Here is a 21,249-nt window from a genome sequence, read left to right on the forward strand (position 1 = left end):
GCATTTCAATTAAGATCTCAAATTTGAGGTATAAATTGTATTTATGTAACAAACTCCAGTCATTAAATTGACCATTCACTGCTGAACTGTGGTGACTGACTCATGAATGACTCTTTGTGAGAGAGCCAGCATTTTCAAACAAAACAGGCCAAGAGGAACATCCTCAGAACGTTCACAGGAGACCCACTGCCAGCAATTAGATAATCTTTTGACAGATTTATGGTGTTCATTTGTTATTGTTATTTGTATGTCTGATTTGAAAACAATGGGGACCCTGACAAATTAGTAGATGTTTAAAAAATATATAGGTCTATTTTTCGAATATACACTTTATAGATTAAACAGCAGACATTTTGACATGTTGGGTTTAGTGCCCCTTAAAAATGGCAGAGTGGCCATCTGTGACAGGAATGAGCCAAGTCTTTCCACTGACATCATTGGACGGGACAGCTAACAGTCTTGAGAACTGAAAGGGGAAACTATGCGCTCAGTTGGCGGGACAGACAGTTGCTAAGTTTTGGATGCATCTGTAAATTCCAGGCAAACGACAACAGTGGGAGATAACTTAAAGAATTTCTTTAGAAACTCATCAGTCAAGGTCCATAGACTTATGCGTAAGACTTTGGGCCAGGAAACAAAGAGGCTATTTTAGCCTCTCTCCGAATCAATCCATCACAGGTAATTACTTGACCAGAAGTTGTTGGCTAAGTGTCCAAACACTCAAATATTCATAGCCTTAATATTGTGGACTCTGATACTCAAAGGCAAGGAGCAGACAAGCAGACATACTTGGCTTTGCGTTGAGGACCACTTTCTCCCCAGAATGGGAGGCAGGGTAACGGGTGGTGTCAGGAATGTCCTCACTGGATCCAAACTCCAGCGATTCTACGAAGCTCAAAGGAACACTCCACTTTAGAAGGAAGCGTTGGTCTAATGGAGCACTGCCACTACTACTGCCGTCCTGGCACCTGACAACAAAAGAGCATGGGTAAAAAACACATACATACATACATACCTACATACCGTATTTTCCGGACTATAAGGCGCACCTAAAAACCTCAAATTTTCTCAAAAGCCGACAGTGCGCCTTATAGTCCGGTGCGCCTTATAGTCCGGAAAATACGGTACATACATACATACATACATACTCCATACCAACATCCACCCATCCATTTTCTGAACCGCTTAGTCCCCACGGGGGTCGCGGGAGCGCTGGAGCCTATCCCAGCCGTCATCGGGCAGTAGGCGGGGGACACCCTGAACCGGTTGCCAGCCAATCGCAGGGCACACAGAGACAAACAACCATTTGCACTCGCACTCACACCTAGGGACAATTTGGAGTCTTCAATCGGCCTACCAAGCATGTTTTTGGGATGTGGGAGGAAACCGGAGTGCCCGGAGAAAACCCACGCGGGCCCGGGGAGAACATGCAAACTCCACACAGGGAGGGCCGGAGGTGGAATCGAACCCGCATCCTCCTAACTGTGAGGCGGACGTGCTACCCAGTGCGCCACCGAGCCGCCCTCCCATACCAACATAAAAAAAAATAATAATAAATTAAATAAATAAATAAATAAATAATAATAAAGCTCAAAGGTTGAGTTTTTCTGAGGAGTTGTCACAAATCATAGGAGTAGGATGAACGCAAAACTCCATGGTAGAGTGGCTACTAAAATCTTAGCATAACTGAAACACACTTAAATCAAAACACAATACTAGATAAAAGGAAAACAACACATTCCAAGGAAAATGTAATTACAAAGGGAACACAGTACACTGGTACCCATGGACAGTGAAAGATGCAATTTAAGTGGGAGCGTTGACGTGATTTACAGTCGTTTGTGGTTACTGACCGAATATTGGGCGTGGCGCACATGAGAACATCGTTGAGTAGGAAAAGGCGGCGCTCCTTTGTTTTCATGACTTCACCACGCTCATTGTAGACTGTCTCCACCATGTCGTCTGAGCGGATCAGGTAGCGGCTACCGTTACTCAGGAGCTGACAGGATAAAAATTCAAAAATGAATTTTTTTTTCTTTGATAATATTGTACAGTGACACAAAAGATAATAAGCAAACCAAATTTCATTCCTGCTCATTTGTGAAACTTTCAGTCAGAAGTAAAATCAAAATAAAGTGATGGCAACCAGAACCCATGAAAAACACATTTCTGAGATGTATGTCTAAATCGAGACCGATAATTACACATTTAATTAAGTTGGTGTTGTTTGCAATTGTTGCACTAAGCCATACAATAAAAAAAAAAAAAAAAGACTGTTCTAAGCAGCTGATGAGCGCTCCCAATGGAATAAAATAAATGAAAAACATAAAAAGTCAAACTCATTTAAAGACATAACCACAATCCAAAAAATTAGAACACAACTCTCTCTACCCAAATAGTGGACACCAAGTACAGACCTTGTTAAGGTAACGTTCATTCATAGCCTTTGCTATGTGACGTATCTCGCAGCGCTGATCAGCTTCTCTCTTCTTTTCATTGAGCTTCTCAGCCAAGGTCTCCAGTTCTGTTAAGGCCATCTGCAAGGGCAGGCGGTCTGCATGGCCCACTGGTGTGTTTTTGAGCATGTCCTGGTGAGAAGCAAGGCCAACACACTCTTAGGTACGAGTCCAAAAGACCCAAATATATATGTAACTGAGATCCATTTCTACATATTGTGCATTTTGATGTTCATTCTTCTGATAGTAGAAGCATTGACCGTGTGCCTGGTATTCATGAGTCAAACACTCCATCTGCTGGTGAATAAGAGTGAACAAGACACATACCTGGAGGAGCAGAATGAACTGTGGAAACCTTTGGATTGGTTTCATCATCAGGCCATACAAAGTCATCCTGTCACTGTTTGTTTCTTGACGATGCTGGAATAAATCATACAAAACGATCAATATCTAACCATCAATTAATATTTATGATGTCAAATTTAATATAAGTATTTTAATATCTAACCTTTAGGAATTCCAGGAAGCCAGGTTTTGAAGCACATGTTTTTCTCACCACTGACATCGCCGTACTAAAGTTGTTCACGTACTCACTGTAGGCATCCAGCACCATAGACTTTGAGAACTGTTGAGAAAAAAAAAATGCATTATAACAGCAAAGAAGTGTTTCTTCCTTTTTCCTGTCTCTCCCTTTCCTGGTGGGAAATTCTTGCAACTAAGGGTGGAAGACCCAGAGAATATTCTTTTGAAAGAACAGTGCTCTCAAAATTATAAGAACAAATCAGTTGATGCAGTATTTTGTGAAAAGCTTTTGTCTTTCTTGAATCCAAGCTTACCGAGGCAACAAAGACATCCCCGATCATGGCCGAGTTGTCCCACTCAGCCACTCGACTCGCCAGAGCGATCTGGAACAAGAAGTGGCACTGCAGGATCTCTCGCACTCTATAGAAGGTCATCTTCAGTTTCCTGTCACTCAGTAACCTTGGTTCAATCTGGGACAAGGGCTTTTCATATTGCTGATGAAGCAAAAAAAAATAGTAGATGTATTAAACTGCATAACAACACAGACTAGTCACTGCTTCTGTAGTGGTCTACCTCTAGGATTCTCTTCAATGCATCAAGATAGTTCTTCTCACTTTCCAGTATAGAGCCCAATATACAGCGTCTCACCAGCTGCGGGGAACAGATTTCATTTTAAAATCGGTAGTTTTACTAAAAAAGGAACTTAATGAAATTGGGCTTACTTGTTGCTGTGAAAGCCCTTCCGGGGCTGGACCCAAAATTGGCTCAACGTTAAAACAATCGACCTCAATGAAGAATTCGGACTCCTCATCTTCAAAACAGGTAGACTTCCTCTCTAAATCATAAATTAGGACAAAAAAAAGTGCAATATGATTCATAACAATGAAATGACAAGAAAGGCGGATTGTAATTAAAATGTATCTGGTCAACTTAATTTTGTTGTTGTATTATCAAATCAACAGTTTCTGGGAAATTGCAACATCTTGGAAAAATGTGTTATTATGACAGCTCTAAGGATGTAGATTTAGAATGGAACTAGCTGAAAATGATACAATTGACATACCATTATAGAAAGACTTGGTTTTGATGAAAGAACGGCCCTTCTTAACTGCAGCTTTGGTTTTCTCAAGCCCATCTTTGGTCCCTTCTTTAGCTGCTTTCACCAACTTTTGCATCTTAAAAGTGGGAGGGGGAAACATCGTTAGTCTTTATTCAATTTCTTTCCCAACTGCTGAATGACCTTCAAAAGTTAAGTCAATGTAGCCAAAGTGCTACTGAGCATAATGAAGCACACACACAGTATGAGAGTTGTTAAAATCTGAATGACGACGAGTTAAACAGCAGAGAAGTAACTGGGACATCAGAGTGTAACAAAAAGCTGCTATCTGATATGCAGTGTTTCAAAATGAGTTCCTGGAGTTTTTGTAGTTTTGGTGTGTGTGTTTGTTATTGTTGCAAAAATTGGGGTCAAAGGTCCTACAGCAGGGGTTTTCAACTGGTTTTAGCCAAGGGACCACCAATATAACCAAAAAAGCAACTCTGGGACCATTGCTTTGGCGGAATATTATTTTATTTTGCACCGAAGGAGGATAGACCTAGAGAGGCTGTTTATTTGCATTAATACGTCTATTTTGGGAAGCTTAGCTACATTTGACATAATTTGGATGGATAAATGATTCATGAAATTAGCTGGAAAATAAATCAAGTCTAAATAATAAACCAATTTTATTAAAAAAAAAAAATTACAATTATTTTCCATTTCCAATTTTGCGGACCACCTACAATATCGCCACGGACCACTAAAGGCCCGAGGACCACTGGTTGACAATCCCTGTCCTATAGATATCATTTTTTGGGTCACACTGTTGCATTTTCTGGTATTAGGTACTTGACTGGTGGCCCAGTTTACCGTAAAATAATGAGTATACTAGGCCACACATCATTCTGTGAACTGTTTGAACCTTCAGTGGGATTTATGACCACGAGACAGACCAGTGCAGCTGGCAAAGAGGCAAACCAGTATCACCACCATCACCAGTACCACCACCATGAAACATTAGTACAGGATAGGCGTACGACAGTGTCAGTGAGAAAAGCTCACGGTCAAGTAGGCCAGACCAAGAGTAAAAAAAAAAAAAGGTTGAAACTAGTGGAACACAGGCAGGTGAAGCGAGCTGCAGCTAGTTTACCTTCTGCTCGTGTTTCTGTTTGAGCTGCTGCAGCTCGACAGTTCCGACTGTATTTGCCATTAGATCTTTCATCTTTTTCTCATAGTGCTCTTTCAAGCGGCTCAGATCTTGAGAGAGCTAAACAAAAGCAAAGCAAGCATTATTGGTTACGCTTGTCAAGTGTGCTTGGAGTGATTTCTACAGCAAATCCGCTATGTATGTGCATTGTCCTGAAATATTTGTTCATTTTAGGTTTGGTTTAATGTAAGAAATTAATTATTGCATGCTAGCACAGTATACCTAGTAATTTAGAATTCATTTTATAGTATTGATGGGTTTATTTGGCAATTCCTTATCACATTTAATAATACAAGAAATAAACATTTAGTCACTTAAGCTAACCTTGTGATGTCTGAAAGAATAAAATTATTACTATAAATAAAAAAAAAAGTATATTATTCCGATTTTTAAATCACAAAGGCTATTTTATACTGCCATTTTCTTCCTGCTGGAACAGTAACAAGAAACAAATTAAACAAAAGTTCCGTAATTGTGGTACCCACATGGGTTTTCTTCTGGGCGGGGGTCCCCCTCATGAAAGCGTTGGGCAGGCCATTCTCAGAATGCCCTTCCCCATCGCTCGCCTCGTCGTAGCTTTCGAACTCACTGGAGCTCCAGCCATTGTCGAGAGAACCTCCTTCCTCACCGAGCTCCACGTCGTCATAAATCATCTCATCTGGTTCTGTGTGAGCAGAGAAAGAAATGAGGATGTGCAAAAACACATATCTGATCAAATTAAGAAAGGGTATGAAACAGCAAGGTGGATTATAGTTGAATTTTTCTGTTAGGCATCTAACTAGTTTCAGTTTTTGTTTTCGGCTAAAACTAAAATTAGATAACAAAATGAAACTACCGTTTTTTTCCGTGTATAATGCGCCCCCATGTATAATACGCACCCTAAAAATGGCATGTTGATGCTGGAAAAAAGCCTGTACCCATGTATAATACGCACCCAATTTTTTTTTTTTTTTTTTTTTTTTTTTTTTTAAGTCCCAATGATCGTCACACACGCAGGGAGGCAATGGGTCCCATTTTTATAGTCTTTGGTATGGTCTTAACTAGGCTGGATGTATATTTTTTTGTTGGTGTTGATTTCTCCGACTGCCCATAAAGGCACCACCGCGATCAGATGAAAAGAGAGGAAAGTGACGTGCGGACATGTGAAAAAGGCGGCTCTGTATGGGAGAGACGTTGAAGAGGAATAAAAACACCCTTGGAAACCAAAACTTGCCCCTCGTGACTCGGAGCCGCAACAAATGTTTCGGATTTGTGTAGGGTACATTGTGACAGCAAACGAGCAGGTGATCGAGCAAGCGTCTGATACGAGAGCATTGCGTTCGTATGGAGCGTGTTTGAAGTGAACAGCAGAGACGAAAGGAACAAGGCAAAGTGTTGTGAAATAAAATATTACCTGTAATACGCATTTTGTTATTTGCTGATTGTATTAAACTATCACATTCATTGTCAGTCAAGAAGAGAAGAGGACTATTATCCCTTCTTTGACGAAATGACCAGAGCACAGTACAAACACACTATTGTCGGTCAGTTTTGTTGTACCATGATTTTCTTAAAAAAAAAAAAAAAAAAAAAAAAAAAAATTTGTTTGAAAAAAATTTGTTTGAAAAAAATTTGTACCCATGTATAATGCGCACCCCAGATTTTAGGACAATAAATTAGTTAAATTTTGCGCATTATACACGGAAAAAAACGGTAAAATAAAAGAAGTGGTGTATTGTTACTGAAATTTTACTATGCAAAGAAAAAAAAGAGATGAGACGAAATACCTGTGTTGGAATCAGAGTTCTCCCTGGGCACATCATCATAAATCACCTCATCGGGATCTAAAATCATAAAGAACAAATCAAGAACAGCAAAGTGACGCCACTAATTCAGAACCATGCCAAGATGCACACAGAGCTTTGCTTCCTCAATAAAAATAGGAAGGAGGTCCCAGAGCTCAGACAGATGTTGAAAAAAAAGTAAACCAGTCTGAAGGAAGGCACTGTGTCAAAGGGCAGTCAATGAAATCTTTGCAATTCTTACTTTCCATCCATGAAGTATTGGCAGGATCCGATGCCCACTTCGCCAAAGCATCCTCCTCTCTAATAGGTGGAAACTCTTCACTGAAAACACTTCAAGATATTCAAACAAATCCATCTGTTAGTATTTTCTGCAAGGGATTCGTTCGAGAGTTACTGTGTGAAATGGCAACGTGTCAAACACACACCTGTCAGCGGAAATGTTGCCAGTCCGAATCACTGTTACTGCGGGGAAAGAAATTTGAGAAATTTTAGAAATGCATTGACCTCACACATTTATTTCAAGCATAGCTGCTCTTGAATAATGCAAATTATCCACTACATAAAGGAGATACAGATACAACCGTGCTGCACTGAAAACGCTGTACTTTCAAAATTGTACCGCTAGATGTCACTAAATCTCACATTCTTGGAATTACTGACAGAAAGTGCCATTGTCTTTGCCTGGCAGCAGAGTGAGGGGAAAACGGAAGGGACATTTTCAGACAACTGAAAGTAGGGGTGGCAAATTGGCTGAGTAAGATCACGTTCCATTTTGAGGCAAAAAACTTAAAATTAGTGCTTTGGTTTGAGAAACGTGCCCGTCGACTCTTTCCACAGCTGTGTTTCCACATATTCCATTGGGTCACCCATATGATAAGATAATCAATGTTTTCTTCAATTAAATATGGTAAGGAAGACATGATATATATTGTTAGAAATGTTCACATAGCTTTAACTGTCTTATAATAATTATGTCAAATATTTTAATCTGCTGTATCTTTAAATTACTTTCAACATAATCAGACTCTCCACTGCCAGACTTTGAGGAAAGAGCAAAATTGCCAAAACATATTATGGTCAGGGGCTAAAATTAGTATAAATTTCCTTGTGGCAAGGCTTTAGGAAAATCAAGCGAGAAAATGGAAAAGTAGGCCGGAAAGAACGCTGATCAAGCACTTGTGTGTCATGACCTTGGATATGTGGGTCTTTGTGCAGGCTGAGAGGAATTTAACTCCAGTCAAAAAAAGAAATGACCTTTGGCAGTAGCAAGATGAAGAGGAAAACGTTTGCAATATCTTTGGCATGGCATGAAACACTTGATACCCCAAAATAATGCTTTCACTTGACATATTTCCTCCAATAATGAAAATATATCTTTAGTTGAAATGATCATACACTGTTTGAGGGGCTCTGAGGTCTTGCCTGACTATTAGAAATCTAAGAAAAAAAATGATTTTACCATCCTCATCCGCAGAGAAGTGTCGAATGATCACAGGTGTGGTGTAAGCAGGCGTGATAAGCGGTACGCCGGATGGAGTTGCATAGCCGCAGGGCACTGGTACGGAATAGCCTGAGGTGATGCCACCGGGGCTGCTGTGGGAATCCGAGGCTTCTCCAACTTGTTCCTTGGGCTCTCCTGGTTCGGAAGGAGAAAGGGAGCAATCGAGCTGCTCGAGCTGTTGCGGCTCAAGAGGACTGATGTCAATCACAGAGTAGGGGTTGACTTTGGAGGAGCTCTTTGGGACACTTTGGACATGGCTGGACACTTCCTGCTGTTCATTTCCTGGTGACACATAAAGTTGGCAAAACAAATTAAATGTAGATCAGCTGCATGTGTTGGCTTTGTCTGATTTTGGTACATTCAGGAGTATAGTAAATGGGAAAACGTAAAAAATATATATATTTTTGTCTTTTTAAAATGTCCCAAATATCCCTTTTACATTCACTTGACATTTAAATATGATCTTACAATGAATATATTGGTTTCAGTGAGGCCTTAATTGAAAAATATTTTTACAGTGTATTTAAGAGTTAGGGTAATGTTGGTTTATAAATGACTAACTATGATGTATGCATTTTTATATCATTGCCTACAACAATATGCATAGTGACAATTAATACTTCTTGGACAGTATTAATGAATACAAGTTATTCTCTTGGTGTGAGGGCATCTTTCCAGCAATACGTATTATTAAAGAAATTGTACTGCCTTAGATGCAAGTAAGAGGTGTTGAGTCTCCGTTAAGGCCCTGCTTTGCATTTCGCACATTCCTTCATTAGAAATACGACCAAGTAACTGCTGCTGCTGCTGTCAAGTGTTTTGGATGAATACCAGAGCCAGTCCAGCAGCAGGCAGTCATCCAGTGATACAAGGTGTCATGAGAGAAACACACCACCCCACTTGAGTATTAGTCAGATAATGTAAACAAAACACATGAACACGAGTGGCCATAAGACTCATAAGATAATGACTTACAAACCTGCATCTGTTTCTAGAACGTCCTCAGGTGGAGGGGGCAGTGGTAGATCGAGCTCCTTTTGATCCGCCCCGTCAGCTTCAGATGGTTCTGCTGAAGGTGGGCTGTCAGGGAAGATGGAAGGTATTTGGGGAGCCATACTGGAAACATCACCCTCTGCCGGATGACACACAAGGTCCCCGGAACTCTGATCCTCATTGCTGGGCTTCGGTGGTGGCTTGTCAACTTCTGGGATGTCATCCCCACTGTCATCGAAATCAAAGGCTTCCCCTTCATCTTCATCGTCATCCAAAACTGCATAATGAATCAAACAAATTCAAATGATTCAAGGTTAAGCACGGAAATCTGAAAAAATGGGTATGTTTTGTCAGCTTTGCGAAATACATGTGAAAATCATCAAAAATAACTACTGCCTTAGGGTGTGGTCTCTCTATTTCTGTCCATTTAAGAGCTTATAATTAAGTGTGGGGTAGACAAGAACGGTGTATTTTCTCAACCCAAAAATAACGAAAAAAGCTTATTAGCCTTTTGCACTCCAGAGCTAAGACGATATGGCGCTCTATGAGCGAGTTAATGATTCACAGAATCACAAAAAAGAATCACGCTCGGCAGCAGACTGGAAGCCCACGACAACTGTCGTTCCAGTTTCCACCTTACCACTAGGCCACAGCTGTGAGAGGAGAGAAGTGGATTCCGAGACAGTTTCATATAACTCATAAAAAAGCTGTTTGGGTACAAATACAGCCGTACACCAAAGTAACTCACAAATTCAGCTGTTTCCGCTTTGAACGATTTTGGTCTTCATTGGACTACTGTTACCCAGCTTCTCCTACCTCCCCAGGAAATGTTTCGATCTATTCTTTCACCAATCATTGTCAGACACATGACCCTAAACATTTCTTTTCACACCTGAGTAGCTATTTGGTTTTTAGTAGGTGGCTGATATCATCTTCTTTCCATGCAATCACCATATGAAGAGTTAAAGCTTGCCATGCCTTCACTATTTATGAACAAGTGAATCTCAACTCGCAGCTAGAATCTTTGAAGTCCTCACATAGTCATGCATGCATTTTTAAATTACTGCTGTGCCTCACACTTGGACAGGTAGTTGTTCCACCCTGTAGTCAGGGTGTTTAAATACCAGCTGTGACTAGTGCCACAGGTCAAAACCGTGACCCCGTATCAATCACATTCAAAGTGCTTGACAAATAGCAAACCTTTTTCCATCTGTTTGCTCCTGATGTTATATGTAGGATACAGACAAAGCACATCTAGTGGTCCACCAAGTTTGAAGAACTAATATTCATTCATTTGCAACACTACATGTTTTGTTCTCGGTCATTTGTCGTGACTCCTAAACTTCTAATAAATGCTGTAATGTTACGTAATGACGTTTAACACACCCATTGGCAGCGCACTTGCCTATATTTCAGACTAGAGTGCAACTAGTGTGAAAAGCAAACACAGATAGTCTGAGGGCAGTAGATAAAAACAGTGGAGTTGAAGTTTTGAACAAATATTGGCTCATGGAAATTCTGATTGGGTGGTCATTTTAGAGAGAGGTGACTAACAGGAAAAAGACCGAAGCAGCACAAATGAATGTTGACATTACATTACTCTGCAAAAGAGATGGCCCGTACGGGGATCGAACCCGCGACCTTGGCGTTATTAGCACCACGCTCTAACCAACTGAGCTAACCGGCCATGGAAGATATTTGAAAAGGGTGTCAGGTTTTGGTGTTGATCTTACTTTCAGCAGGCGGGGGAGGAAATTCTTCCATATCCATCTTTAAGGCTCTTCTCCTGTACAAGCTCGTCTGGCAGCATGCAGGGAATCGACTATGCTCAGAAACATTCCTAAAGGAAATGAGAAGAAAGAAAAGCAGACTTGTAATAGGGAGGCAAAACGGATATTTGCAGACCAAAGAAATTTCCAGGAATGGTTATGAGAAGCATTGCATTCCTCACCATCATAACTTGAGGTAAAGCGTTCCGTTAAAGTCGTTGAACAAAAAATAATAATAAAACAAAAATAATACGTTTCCTGCTATTTTAAGGAATAGCTTGCAAGGCCATGACATCACCATGTGGTAGCATAAAGCCGTCATTGTAGAGGTATGTATGCTGCACATTTTATTCACAGGATCTCGACAGCACAACACAAGTCCCCAACTGTCCATTTATGTGCAAAACAAAGCGACATGGTGGGGACACAGCCACCAAGATAAGTCATTGTGAGTCTGAAAGCTTGTTTTGTCTTCAAGTAATGTGAAATCCTCCGCTTTTTCGGTCCTCCACCCCATGTGCAGGGCACAAAGCCAGAAGGGAGAATGAACACGGGGCCGGCGTCTGCAGAGAGTAGGATGACGAGTGGACGATGCTAATGCTAACATTTGCAGGTATGCATAGCCTGAGGATAAGCAGTTTGGATAATGGAGACAGCGGGGTCGAGAAAATTCAAAGCAATACAGGGCTTTTCTAGACGCATTTTTTTTTTTTTTGCAAAAAATAAGTTTATTATTGTCCTTGGTGTGATTTTTTTCTAACACCAATAAAACAAGTACAATAAATTAGAATTAATTAAATAAAATGACATCTTACTTTGAACAATATGAACCAAATGCCCTGAAAGAAAAGTAAATACCATTTAATAATACTTTAATAATAATAATAAATAAGCTAACATAAATTAAACCCTAAAAATAAATAAAATAATTAACATAAATAATGTTTTTATTTTTACAATGCAGCATAGTCACATTTGGCATGCAAGCTTTAAGCTTAATTATGGAAGTGACACAATTTTTTGCATTTTATTCTCAGTATCAATAATTTATGAGCCTGGTCGATACCCAATTGATGCTCATGAGAGCATCAGGATATCAATACCATGGAAACATCCACTAAGCCTCACTTTGGTGTGAAGATGAAGCGTCAAGTCCTAGCAACATCTCAACAGGGTGACTCATCTAGCTATTCATTGCCTGGGACAGGGAGCGAGGGAAGGAAGGGTGGGCAAAGGAAGCAATGACATGTTTGTCTGTTATTCATGAAACTGAGAGAGTTCAAGAGAGACTAGAAGAGCCAACTCAGATTTCGAGGACCATGTCAGAGCAAGACAGAGATACTCTTCGGAGATGAAGAGTAGGGCAAAATAGATAAGATATATGAGATAAGACAGCTGCCTTCATCCCCTGAGGGAAAACAGACAATATCAATACCTGTTTTGTCTCTGATTTTGTGATGCTTTACTTCCTTGCCAGAGAAAAAAAAAAAAATCAGCATTCCAGATGTCAATTGTTTAAACATAAGCCCTAGCTGTGTATCAACACAATTCATAGGAACAAAAAAAAGTCAAAAGTTAAAGAATGAACGGACCGAAAGAAAACACCAAAATCCACCCTGTAGTTGATGACAGACTCGGTGTAGCGTGTTATAACATGTTGGGATCCGTGAGCTTCTTCAGACAAGAAAATATCTGGCCTGTTGATGTAATGAATTTCAATTTCCCCCCAGGGATCAATAAAGTATCTCTATCTATCTATCTATCTATCTATCTATCTATCTATCTATCTATCTATCTATCTATCTATCTATCTATCTATCTATCTATCTATCTATCTATCTATCTATCTATCTATCTATCTATCTATCTATCTTTTTCTGATTTCTTTGAATCTTATGTCTTCAACTTAATTCACCAGTTCTAGGTTTTAGGGTTTAGCGATTATTGTTCTAAAGGTTCAAAAAGTTTGGTATGGAAGAATGAACAAGGATATTCTCCAACTGATTTTTTATGGGGGTGTACTTAATGGGAAGTAGTACTCCACATATGGGCCGAAAGCCCTAGAACCAAGCCTAGGGAGAGGGTGGTGTAAGGAGTTGACAACATTTGTTGCCTTTTCCGAATTTTTATGGCTCGTTTAATGGAGTGCCGTCTGAGTCACCGACATTGACCAGGATTAAAGTAATCAGGCTGAGGAAAATTGTCAGCCTACATTGGTCATTTAAAGAGCCAAATCCAAAAATGGCATTTTTACTAAAAGCCAGAGTTGACAATTTTCTTACTAAAAGAAACTCATTCGAGTCAACTGAAGTTTGCCAGTGGAAACTGTCCAAACTGAGCAGCCTTAATGAGCCCTTTCTGTGTTTCTGACCTGGACTGGAGTCAGAGTGGTTGAGACAAATGTGCTCAGAATACAAGTATGTACAAAGCAAGCAATTAACTACACTCACAAATTACCCCGTCAACTAAAAACGATCACGTGGGACAGCGAGAACAACAACCTCCGACCTGCTTTCTAAATATTCCTTAAAAGTCGTGAGTCATACCGAGATAAACCATCTGTGCCAAATGCTTCACTTCCCACCCTAACCTTAAGCAGGGTGGGAAGCTTGGTGAGTGCAGCGGAGCAAAACAGTTTGGGGGTTTCTAAAAATACCCATGGACCTACATGTGAACAATCAACATGGAGAGGATCGGCACGGTTTCCACCTGACAGTGACTGTATATTTGTGGATTTCATTGATGCGGATGGTAGAATGTAAAGTTAAATAGTCAGGGCCTGTAGTATTTTCTTTTGGTGGGATATTTTATATACATTGAGGATTTGAATGTCACATTTTAATACCTTCAAATAGATAATGACTACTATAAAAATTCATCTGTGTTTATGTCATCATAGAGTCAATGGTAGAGAAAATCAAAAAAGGAAAAAAAAGATTAGGCAGTTGTATAAGAATGTTGGAACTGCTCCCTGCCTAACCAGTAAACCACATCAAAAACTTAACACTGCATCATAAGCACGCCATTTAGTTGTGAGCATTGGAAAATCGCTTGCTCTGAAAAGGTTTTGTTAACTGTTTTGATACTTATTCCCATTTTAACCTAAAAAGCCCAGTAGACAAGATTATTCAATTTTATTAATCACCAGCATAATTGGCAGGTAATTTGCATGAGAATTATTAATAAAGTAATTTCAACCTGAGTGTTTTGTTAAGTGTGTTGTAATTCTTTATCATTTCTACATTTTGATCAAAGAAGATCAGAAACTTTGTTTTGAGACCTGTTTAAAATCTACATAATAGGAGCACTAGACTTTGCTTCTTGGTGCTGTTTTTTTCCCGATGCACCCGATTGGAAGTAGACCAATTTCCCAGGGTGTGTTTGACCCTTTTACAATACCACTGTAAGCACTTCCTTAGCTCTATTAAACTCGCCCAGGCTTTACTGTGGTAAACATTTCCATGAAACAATTGTTACTTGATGGCACAGCAATACATGCCATTTTGCTGCAGATCTGATTGACAGCAAACATTTATAGACTCAACCTTAAGATCAATGTTTCACAACATATGTGGCACAAGCCATTCAATGACAGATTTGTCCCTGATGATGTTGTCAATAACAAAAAGGTTGCTATGATTTATGAGCTGTCAATCAGAACATTCACGACTCAGTTGAGAGCTCACAGAGGGAACCTGCAGAAAAATTGTACCTGTATTCCCAAAGAGCCCACTCAATGTTTACAGAGGGGGGGAAGGAAAGGTATTTGTAGTCACAGCCAAGCCACCATGGTGATTTGTTCAACAAATTAACAGTGGAGAATCTGACAACTGCCTGGTGTGAAGGTGATTGGCAAAAGACTGCAGACAAATCAACTACAGACAGTGATATTTATATTATTCTTGAGAGGATAACATTTACAGTTTTATGAAGACATATACTGATAAAATGGAGAATTGTCGAATTTTTTTTTTTATTATTATTTGACTACCTGTAAAGACATGCATTCCAGCTGACTGGAGCTAGGCAGCCTGCTCACTCAGGAATGCTATGCATGACTACTTGAATTGGTGGTTGGCTTGGCTGCTGCCAACTCAGAAAGACTTTAAATGGAAAAGACCCCCACACTTCATCCCTAAATTTAGGAACAGCACGTGCCAACTTGATTTATTTTGCTTCAAGAAATCCTGGTTTGCATTCATAAAGTTTAGAGTAACTATTATCAAAACTGACGTGATGGTAAAAAGTCCACTTTGAATTTCCAGTAGTATATCTCATAGGGTGAGTTAAAATGCCAAATTTGAGCCAATTCAGACGGGGGGGAAATGTCTAGGTAAAGTACAGTAAAATGATATTTTCCTACGTCAATTGTTTTATTTGTGAAAGTGGTAAACGAATTACTTGGAGGGATCTGCAAAAACAACTGTCTACTCATCGGACACGTTGACACTGAGTAACGTTATTGGACAGCGTTGGCAACTTGACAACCTGAGGCGCCACGTTCAGTTGTGACCCAACAACGCAGACTTCAAACATCCAAATTGTGCATTGAAAACGGAGCGGAACCACTTTGCACGTTTACAGACACTTATAATTAAAGTTTGCAAAACAGTTCAGGTTTTGGGAATACTGTACACAACTTTGTCATAAACAATAAAACGCGTTCTGGACTCACCATTTCAAGATTTTAATGAAGTAATAGAGTTGATCCTTTTGTTGTAATCCTCGACCTGTTAAGCAAAGTTGCACATTAGTGATGGAAGACACTTTCTTCTGGTATCCTTCTTAACTAGGATTCCCTTCGATGCAAACTGGCTCCATCATGGGAAAACCCTCATGTCTAGTGCTAGCGTCTGATTGGTCAATGGGTAAGCTTGGAACGCGTCTATTGGTGAATCCAAGGCGTCAATCAATTTGCCATCGTCTTCCTCTCCGGGAGGACTGGAATGTGCTCACGTGACTTGTGAGGTGGCTGCCCAAAACACAGCTGTCCAGAGAAGATTTTGTATGGATGATTTTCTAAAAAAAAAAGCTTTGGTTGCATGCTTTCTAATCGTTCTATTTCCAGTGTTTGTGTTGGCAATTAGCATTTTATTAGATTGACTTTCGTTTGCTCACAATATTCAAGAGTTTTGCCAAAAAATTGCAGATTTACAAGATTATGCTATTTAATGTGTTTGTTCTAGTTTGCAATTTGCCGAAACGCTTGTTAATTATTTTGCCACTATTATGGTGCCAAAATATTAGATACACATCTCAATACGATGCAGCACTGTGTCGTGGGATATATTAAGTCTGCAGTGGGAAATGATCAATTTTCAATTCAAATTGTTTCGAGACTTTTTCAACCACAAAATAATTATGCTTATTCATCTATTTGTGCAAAAGTGACTGACAATCAAACAGTCTTACAATTGATGACAGAAGTGACATTTTCTCTCTTTTCTGGTTCTTTATGGAGCCATATGAGAAGACAGTTAATATTCATCAATTCACTCACTGTATGAAGTTGATCTTGTGTTTTATTTTTTTGCATGATACAGCGCACAAGCTTTAATAGTCAAATAATATTCAAAAACTCTCACATAGACACACCAAATACAAGTGACCAAGTAGCAATTGCAAAATCTTTAACCTGTGTGCAAGAAGAAAAAAAAAACATAACGTAAGCAGGGCTTGGATTAGAACCCAATGGCTACTTGCAAAGTTATGTTTTTAAACTTAATTAAATGAATAATATGTTTAAAACCCACAGTACATTACCATGCATGAAGTGCTTTACCGGAGCTACACAGATTTCTGAAGGGGCAATAGCACCCCCTAGCCACCCTTTAAGTACCGTGCCTATATGTACATTATCCACCTGTTGCCATTCAATACAACATTGAATCTCACCTTGAGCAAACATGCAATCCACCCACCTGGCTTTGTTAACAGAAATGTTATTTGCTAGCTTAAGTTCAAATGAACACATTTTAATAACACAAAAAGATTATTTGAGAACATGACAAACGTAAAAGGCAAATCTTCACCCACCCAATAATACAATTTCAGAACTTTTCCTTCTGTAATGTGAAAGACGATAGTTAGGTCAATAGGTCAAGATTTAGATACTGTATGTCATATACAGAAAGTCAAAGTAGACGTTAGGCTTGTACTTTGTATAAAAAAGTTCAATCATGATGATACAGTGGTGTAAGAAAAATTCTGGTTTGTCTATCTTTGATACTGAGGGTATTTAAAACATCAGAAAATATTTGAAAATACATTTGATTTTTCCTATACTTATCATAGTGCACTCTGCTACCATTCATTTTTTAACACGGCCAGCACTGGCGCACCATCTCAATCGGAGCGTCAAGTGCGCGTGCTGGCACTCCGTTTTCATTTCACTCTGAATTTCCTAATGGCCAATTTCAGTAACGCACTGTTTCCCAACGGTGGGTGTCGAAATAATTTACAGTTGACGGAAAGTGGCAAAATGGCCGCTCCCTGAGATCGATAAAAACAGGTGGATTTGGCTGCTACATACATATTTCACAATATCAAGCAGGATACCATGTTTTAGACTAGACTAGCAGGTCTACGGAAATTATTTGTGTTAATTAACAAAATACAAATGTGCGAAACAAGTTAATGCGAAGAAGATAAAGTAAATAAAACAACCAGGTAACCAACTTTCCTGTTGCTTCTCAGCTTACATGAGGCTTGGCAGCAACATCAGCCTGATCCTCTTTGGTGTTGTTTCCAGGTGCCGGCTTATTGCCAAAGTTCCAATCGACGGGGTTGAACAGCTGCATGGTCTTCTTGTAGGTCCAAAACGGATTCATGACAACGGTGAGCAGGCCCAGGCCGATGTAGAAGATGAGACGTAATGCCAGGGGGAAGTTGTTGTTGATCGCGCCCCAGTTTTTAAAGCTTACCCACCAAAGGTAGTATGTGAGAACAATGCGACAATGGAACATGTGGATCATCATCCATTGGTTGGCTTTCCAAAACAGACTTCTGGCCCATCCAGCCTTGCATAGAAACAGAGAGAGAGAGTAGTTTTTAATGTATTAATGATGTCACAATAGTCAGGGTTCATCTCATCTTATGACTCTGGTCCATTAGTGAAAGGAGATTTTGAATTGCTCCACTTTCTTCTACATCTCTTCAAACAACAATCAATTGTATGCAGGAGTGGAGATTTTATTGGTTTCATATTTTTGTATTACTGTTAAGGTTTTATGACGTGTTCTGTAAAGTGCTTTGTTAGAGCTGCAACTGTAGTGCATGTGTTATATCAATAAAATTGACTTGAGCTATTGAAAACCATAGCCAAATTCACACAAGCCCAAAAAAAAGGAACATTACAAAAGATGAAAGAGGAAATGCAAAATTGGTTGGAACTGCTTTGTGATGTGTTGATGTGAAGACTTTCACATGTTTTATGTTACTAAAGTGAAATAACTTTTCTGTTTTACAGAAATGAAACTTGTCGACATTTCTATTACCTGTATATTAAAAATATAGTACAAAATATTACTATTTCAACACCACTGTTTTGCATAGAAATGCAATTTAATTGCTGCAGCTTATTTCCAATGTTTTTGTTTTCACTATAACTGAGATTGGACATTTTCATACCATTTCATTTCCAATCTGTCCTAAAGAGATAAACTTTGAACAAAACAGAGGAAATGTAATATTGTTTTACCTTCAGCAGCATCCAGGATATGCACGTGAATGGTGTGCTCATTTCCAGAAGTAGCACCACCATTGGCACAAAGTGGCCCATGGAATCTGACATCACTCCTCCTCCATATCCTGCCAAGGCGAAGAAATGGTGCGTTGCCAGGGCAAAGTCAAGTGACCGAAACGCCAAACTATAGGTATGGAATGCTGCATTTTCAAATATAAAGAACCCCGTGGCTGTGAGGAGATTAAACCACGACCAGTCCTCTTGCCCGTTCACTATGTCTCTGCTCAATCCAGAGTCCTGAGTAAGTGCTCTCAAACCAGCAACTGAACTCTGGATGCCAAATACTGCACGGGTAGCGGCAAGGTTCCAGAAAATCTTCTCTTTGGCTTGCAAGCAATTGTATGTATGGGTCAGTGATGAAGACAGGAGGTGAGCGAGGAGGAATATTGATGCATAGAAAGCAAAACCCAAGGCAATCAGTTGGAATCGAAGATCCCATGGAAAGTATTCTTCAGTGGGCTGGGAGGTGGCATCAGATGGAGGTAGCTGCTGTCCAGGATCCATGGTTGTGAGAAGAGGTATTAGCTCAGTAGTTTGAAAGAGACATATCGTGCAATACACCTGCAAGATAAGAGAAAACATGTATTTTTTCATAGTGGGTTTTAATTGTTAGCTTCTGCAAGGTGACAATGTTTTATTTAATGTGCCCTATGTGAATTGGATCAAATATTGTAGCTACAAATCACGATAACTGTAATCAAGAATCAATCGTCAACTTTAAAGACAGAAACTCCTAAACAGTCCAAGTGTCAAGCTAGCCGCGTGCAAAACACTGCAGAAGAAAAATAATTTTACAAACTCGCAAAATATCACGTGGCCATCTAGAAAGAAATTCAAGAAATATGTGAAAAGAGTTTGGCTACTTACTGTACATAAATCAGAATACTATTCGCAGTCGTATTTACGTCTCTCGTCACACGACTTCAATTTGGTCATGTGATCTACAAACCGGATGTCACGCCTACTTTAAATTTTCGGACACCTCATTGGACAAAATCTCTGCACGCCCCAAACTCAAGTTTGACATTTACAGCCACGATCGTGTACAAATATAAATATATAAGTCCGTCTTTACAACCAATCCATACGAGAGAGTCTTGATAATTAATTAGTTTCACATTCTACCCATGCATGTTTGAATATTTGGGAGGAAGGGAAAAAGAAAAAAAAATCATCCAGGATGTGGCAAATTAGGAAGCCTCAAGTGAAGTAAAGCAAGTTTTCTAAAATACTTTTTGCAAGCGGTTGACAAAAATACAATCAACTTTTTTTAGTTACACTGTCAAATAAATCATGTGACGTATTACCATCTAGTGGTTATTTTGTGTCACTGCAGTGAAATATATGTCATCAAATCAAATTCGGTTCATACGCAGGTCCCTGTTTTCATGTAAGTACTTGTTGTAAACATTCCATTTAAACGTTTTGGAAGTGCAAGGCTACAAAATGCATCAAACATAAGTTTTGGGCTCATTTTTGTCGTCTGTCGTTTTAGAATAGACGTACAAGATCAGTAGAAATGTTTTCACAAAACAAAATCCTAATCTAATGCTTTAAAAAAACAAAAAGCATATTTGTACCAGGATTTTGTCTACCAACAGGATTATTCCATGCATTGTGTATGTCATGGGGTTTAAGATTGTTGACTTGCAGAGTTGTGTTTGTTTCCATAATGCTATGTGGAATTTGCTGGGTCTGATTAGTTTTGCTGACAGCGCTCTCTCTGTGCCACCTCTTTGTTGGACATGTGCAACCACACTTGATATTTCGACCTTCAGTCCATCTAGTCTGCTATTTATCTATACCTGTATCTTGTTGGTCTGGAAACTCATCTGACGTACAGTAAGACGAGAGGCATAATAAATCCATTTATGCCAGGTGCAGAGACATGTTAATATATTTTAAAGAAAGTGAAAACGAAGCTAAAAAGTAGGTCAAATGGACTATAAAATAGCAGAACCAATTACTCTTCTTCCTTTTTTGGAATTTCCCTGGTACAGTCAACATGCCAACATTTTGAGCGACCCGATACTTAAGTGCCTCAGTGGGCCCCGTTGTTTCCAGGCCTAAAGAAACTATCCGGAAACTGAAGTAGAGAAATAGAATTTAGTACTGTTTAATTGTTTGTCTTCTCTGGTTTGCAGCAATTGTCTTCAAACATGTTTTACAGGCAGGAGTGCTGCACCAACATTTGGACTCCCATAATAAATAATGATTGTGTTGATTGTGCTCCT

At 39.4% G+C, this 21,249-nt stretch overlaps 2 protein-coding genes and 1 non-coding gene across 7 annotated transcripts in view; all 3 read right to left on the reverse strand.

The window, feature by feature from the left end:
- Positions 1 to 16,091, reverse strand: part of arhgef10 (Rho guanine nucleotide exchange factor (GEF) 10) — a 29,535-nt gene extending 13,444 nt beyond the window's left edge. The window contains exons 1-18 of one of the 4 annotated variants that reach the window (XM_037241458.1): positions 15,947 to 16,091; positions 11,236 to 11,342; positions 9,489 to 9,779; positions 8,468 to 8,791; positions 7,434 to 7,470; positions 7,250 to 7,338; positions 6,991 to 7,047; positions 5,710 to 5,888; positions 5,168 to 5,284; positions 4,042 to 4,153; positions 3,705 to 3,813; positions 3,552 to 3,633; positions 3,293 to 3,472; positions 2,965 to 3,081; positions 2,784 to 2,876; positions 2,418 to 2,588; positions 1,854 to 1,999; positions 790 to 968 (exon numbers count right to left, since the gene is read on the reverse strand). In XM_037241458.1, the coding sequence (XP_037097353.1) occupies positions 790 to 968; positions 1,854 to 1,999; positions 2,418 to 2,588; positions 2,784 to 2,876; positions 2,965 to 3,081; positions 3,293 to 3,472; positions 3,552 to 3,633; positions 3,705 to 3,813; positions 4,042 to 4,153; positions 5,168 to 5,284; positions 5,710 to 5,888; positions 6,991 to 7,047; positions 7,250 to 7,338; positions 7,434 to 7,470; positions 8,468 to 8,791; positions 9,489 to 9,779; positions 11,236 to 11,272 (2,320 nt within the window). In that variant the 5' untranslated portion in view covers positions 11,273 to 11,342; positions 15,947 to 16,091. Of the gene's footprint in view, positions 1 to 789; positions 969 to 1,853; positions 2,000 to 2,417; positions 2,589 to 2,783; positions 2,877 to 2,964; positions 3,082 to 3,292; positions 3,473 to 3,551; positions 3,634 to 3,700; positions 3,814 to 4,041; positions 4,154 to 5,167; positions 5,285 to 5,709; positions 5,889 to 6,990; positions 7,048 to 7,249; positions 7,339 to 7,433; positions 7,471 to 8,467; positions 8,792 to 9,488; positions 9,780 to 11,235; positions 11,343 to 15,946 lie in introns of all 4 variants that reach the window. The other 3 variants (XM_037241457.1, XM_037241459.1, XM_037241460.1) reach the window with 3 other exon arrangements.
- On the reverse strand, positions 11,116 to 11,189 carry trnai-aau. Its single transcript has one exon. It is a non-coding gene; the product is annotated as a tRNA-Ile (tRNA).
- A 1,473-nt stretch (positions 16,092 to 17,564) lies between the features above and the next one.
- On the reverse strand, positions 17,565 to 19,967 carry cln8 (CLN8 transmembrane ER and ERGIC protein). Of its 2 annotated transcripts, none has more exons than XM_037241461.1 (3): positions 19,883 to 19,967; positions 18,971 to 19,576; positions 17,565 to 18,290 (listed from the first exon to the last, which is right to left on the reverse strand). In XM_037241461.1, exons 2-3 carry the CDS (start codon positions 19,517 to 19,519, stop codon positions 17,964 to 17,966), a joined length of 876 nt encoding a protein of 291 aa, XP_037097356.1. In that variant the 5' UTR covers positions 19,520 to 19,576; positions 19,883 to 19,967; the 3' UTR covers positions 17,565 to 17,963. The 2 variants fall into 2 exon arrangements, with proteins under 2 accessions (XP_037097356.1, XP_037097357.1); XM_037241462.1 differs by having other exon boundaries at positions 19,879 to 19,944.
- Positions 19,968 to 21,249: the final 1,282 nt, after the last annotated feature.

Source organism: Syngnathus acus, chromosome 22 (assembly GCF_901709675.1).
Source record: "Syngnathus acus chromosome 22, fSynAcu1.2, whole genome shotgun sequence".
Lineage (NCBI taxonomy): Eukaryota > Metazoa > Chordata > Actinopteri > Syngnathiformes > Syngnathidae > Syngnathus > Syngnathus acus.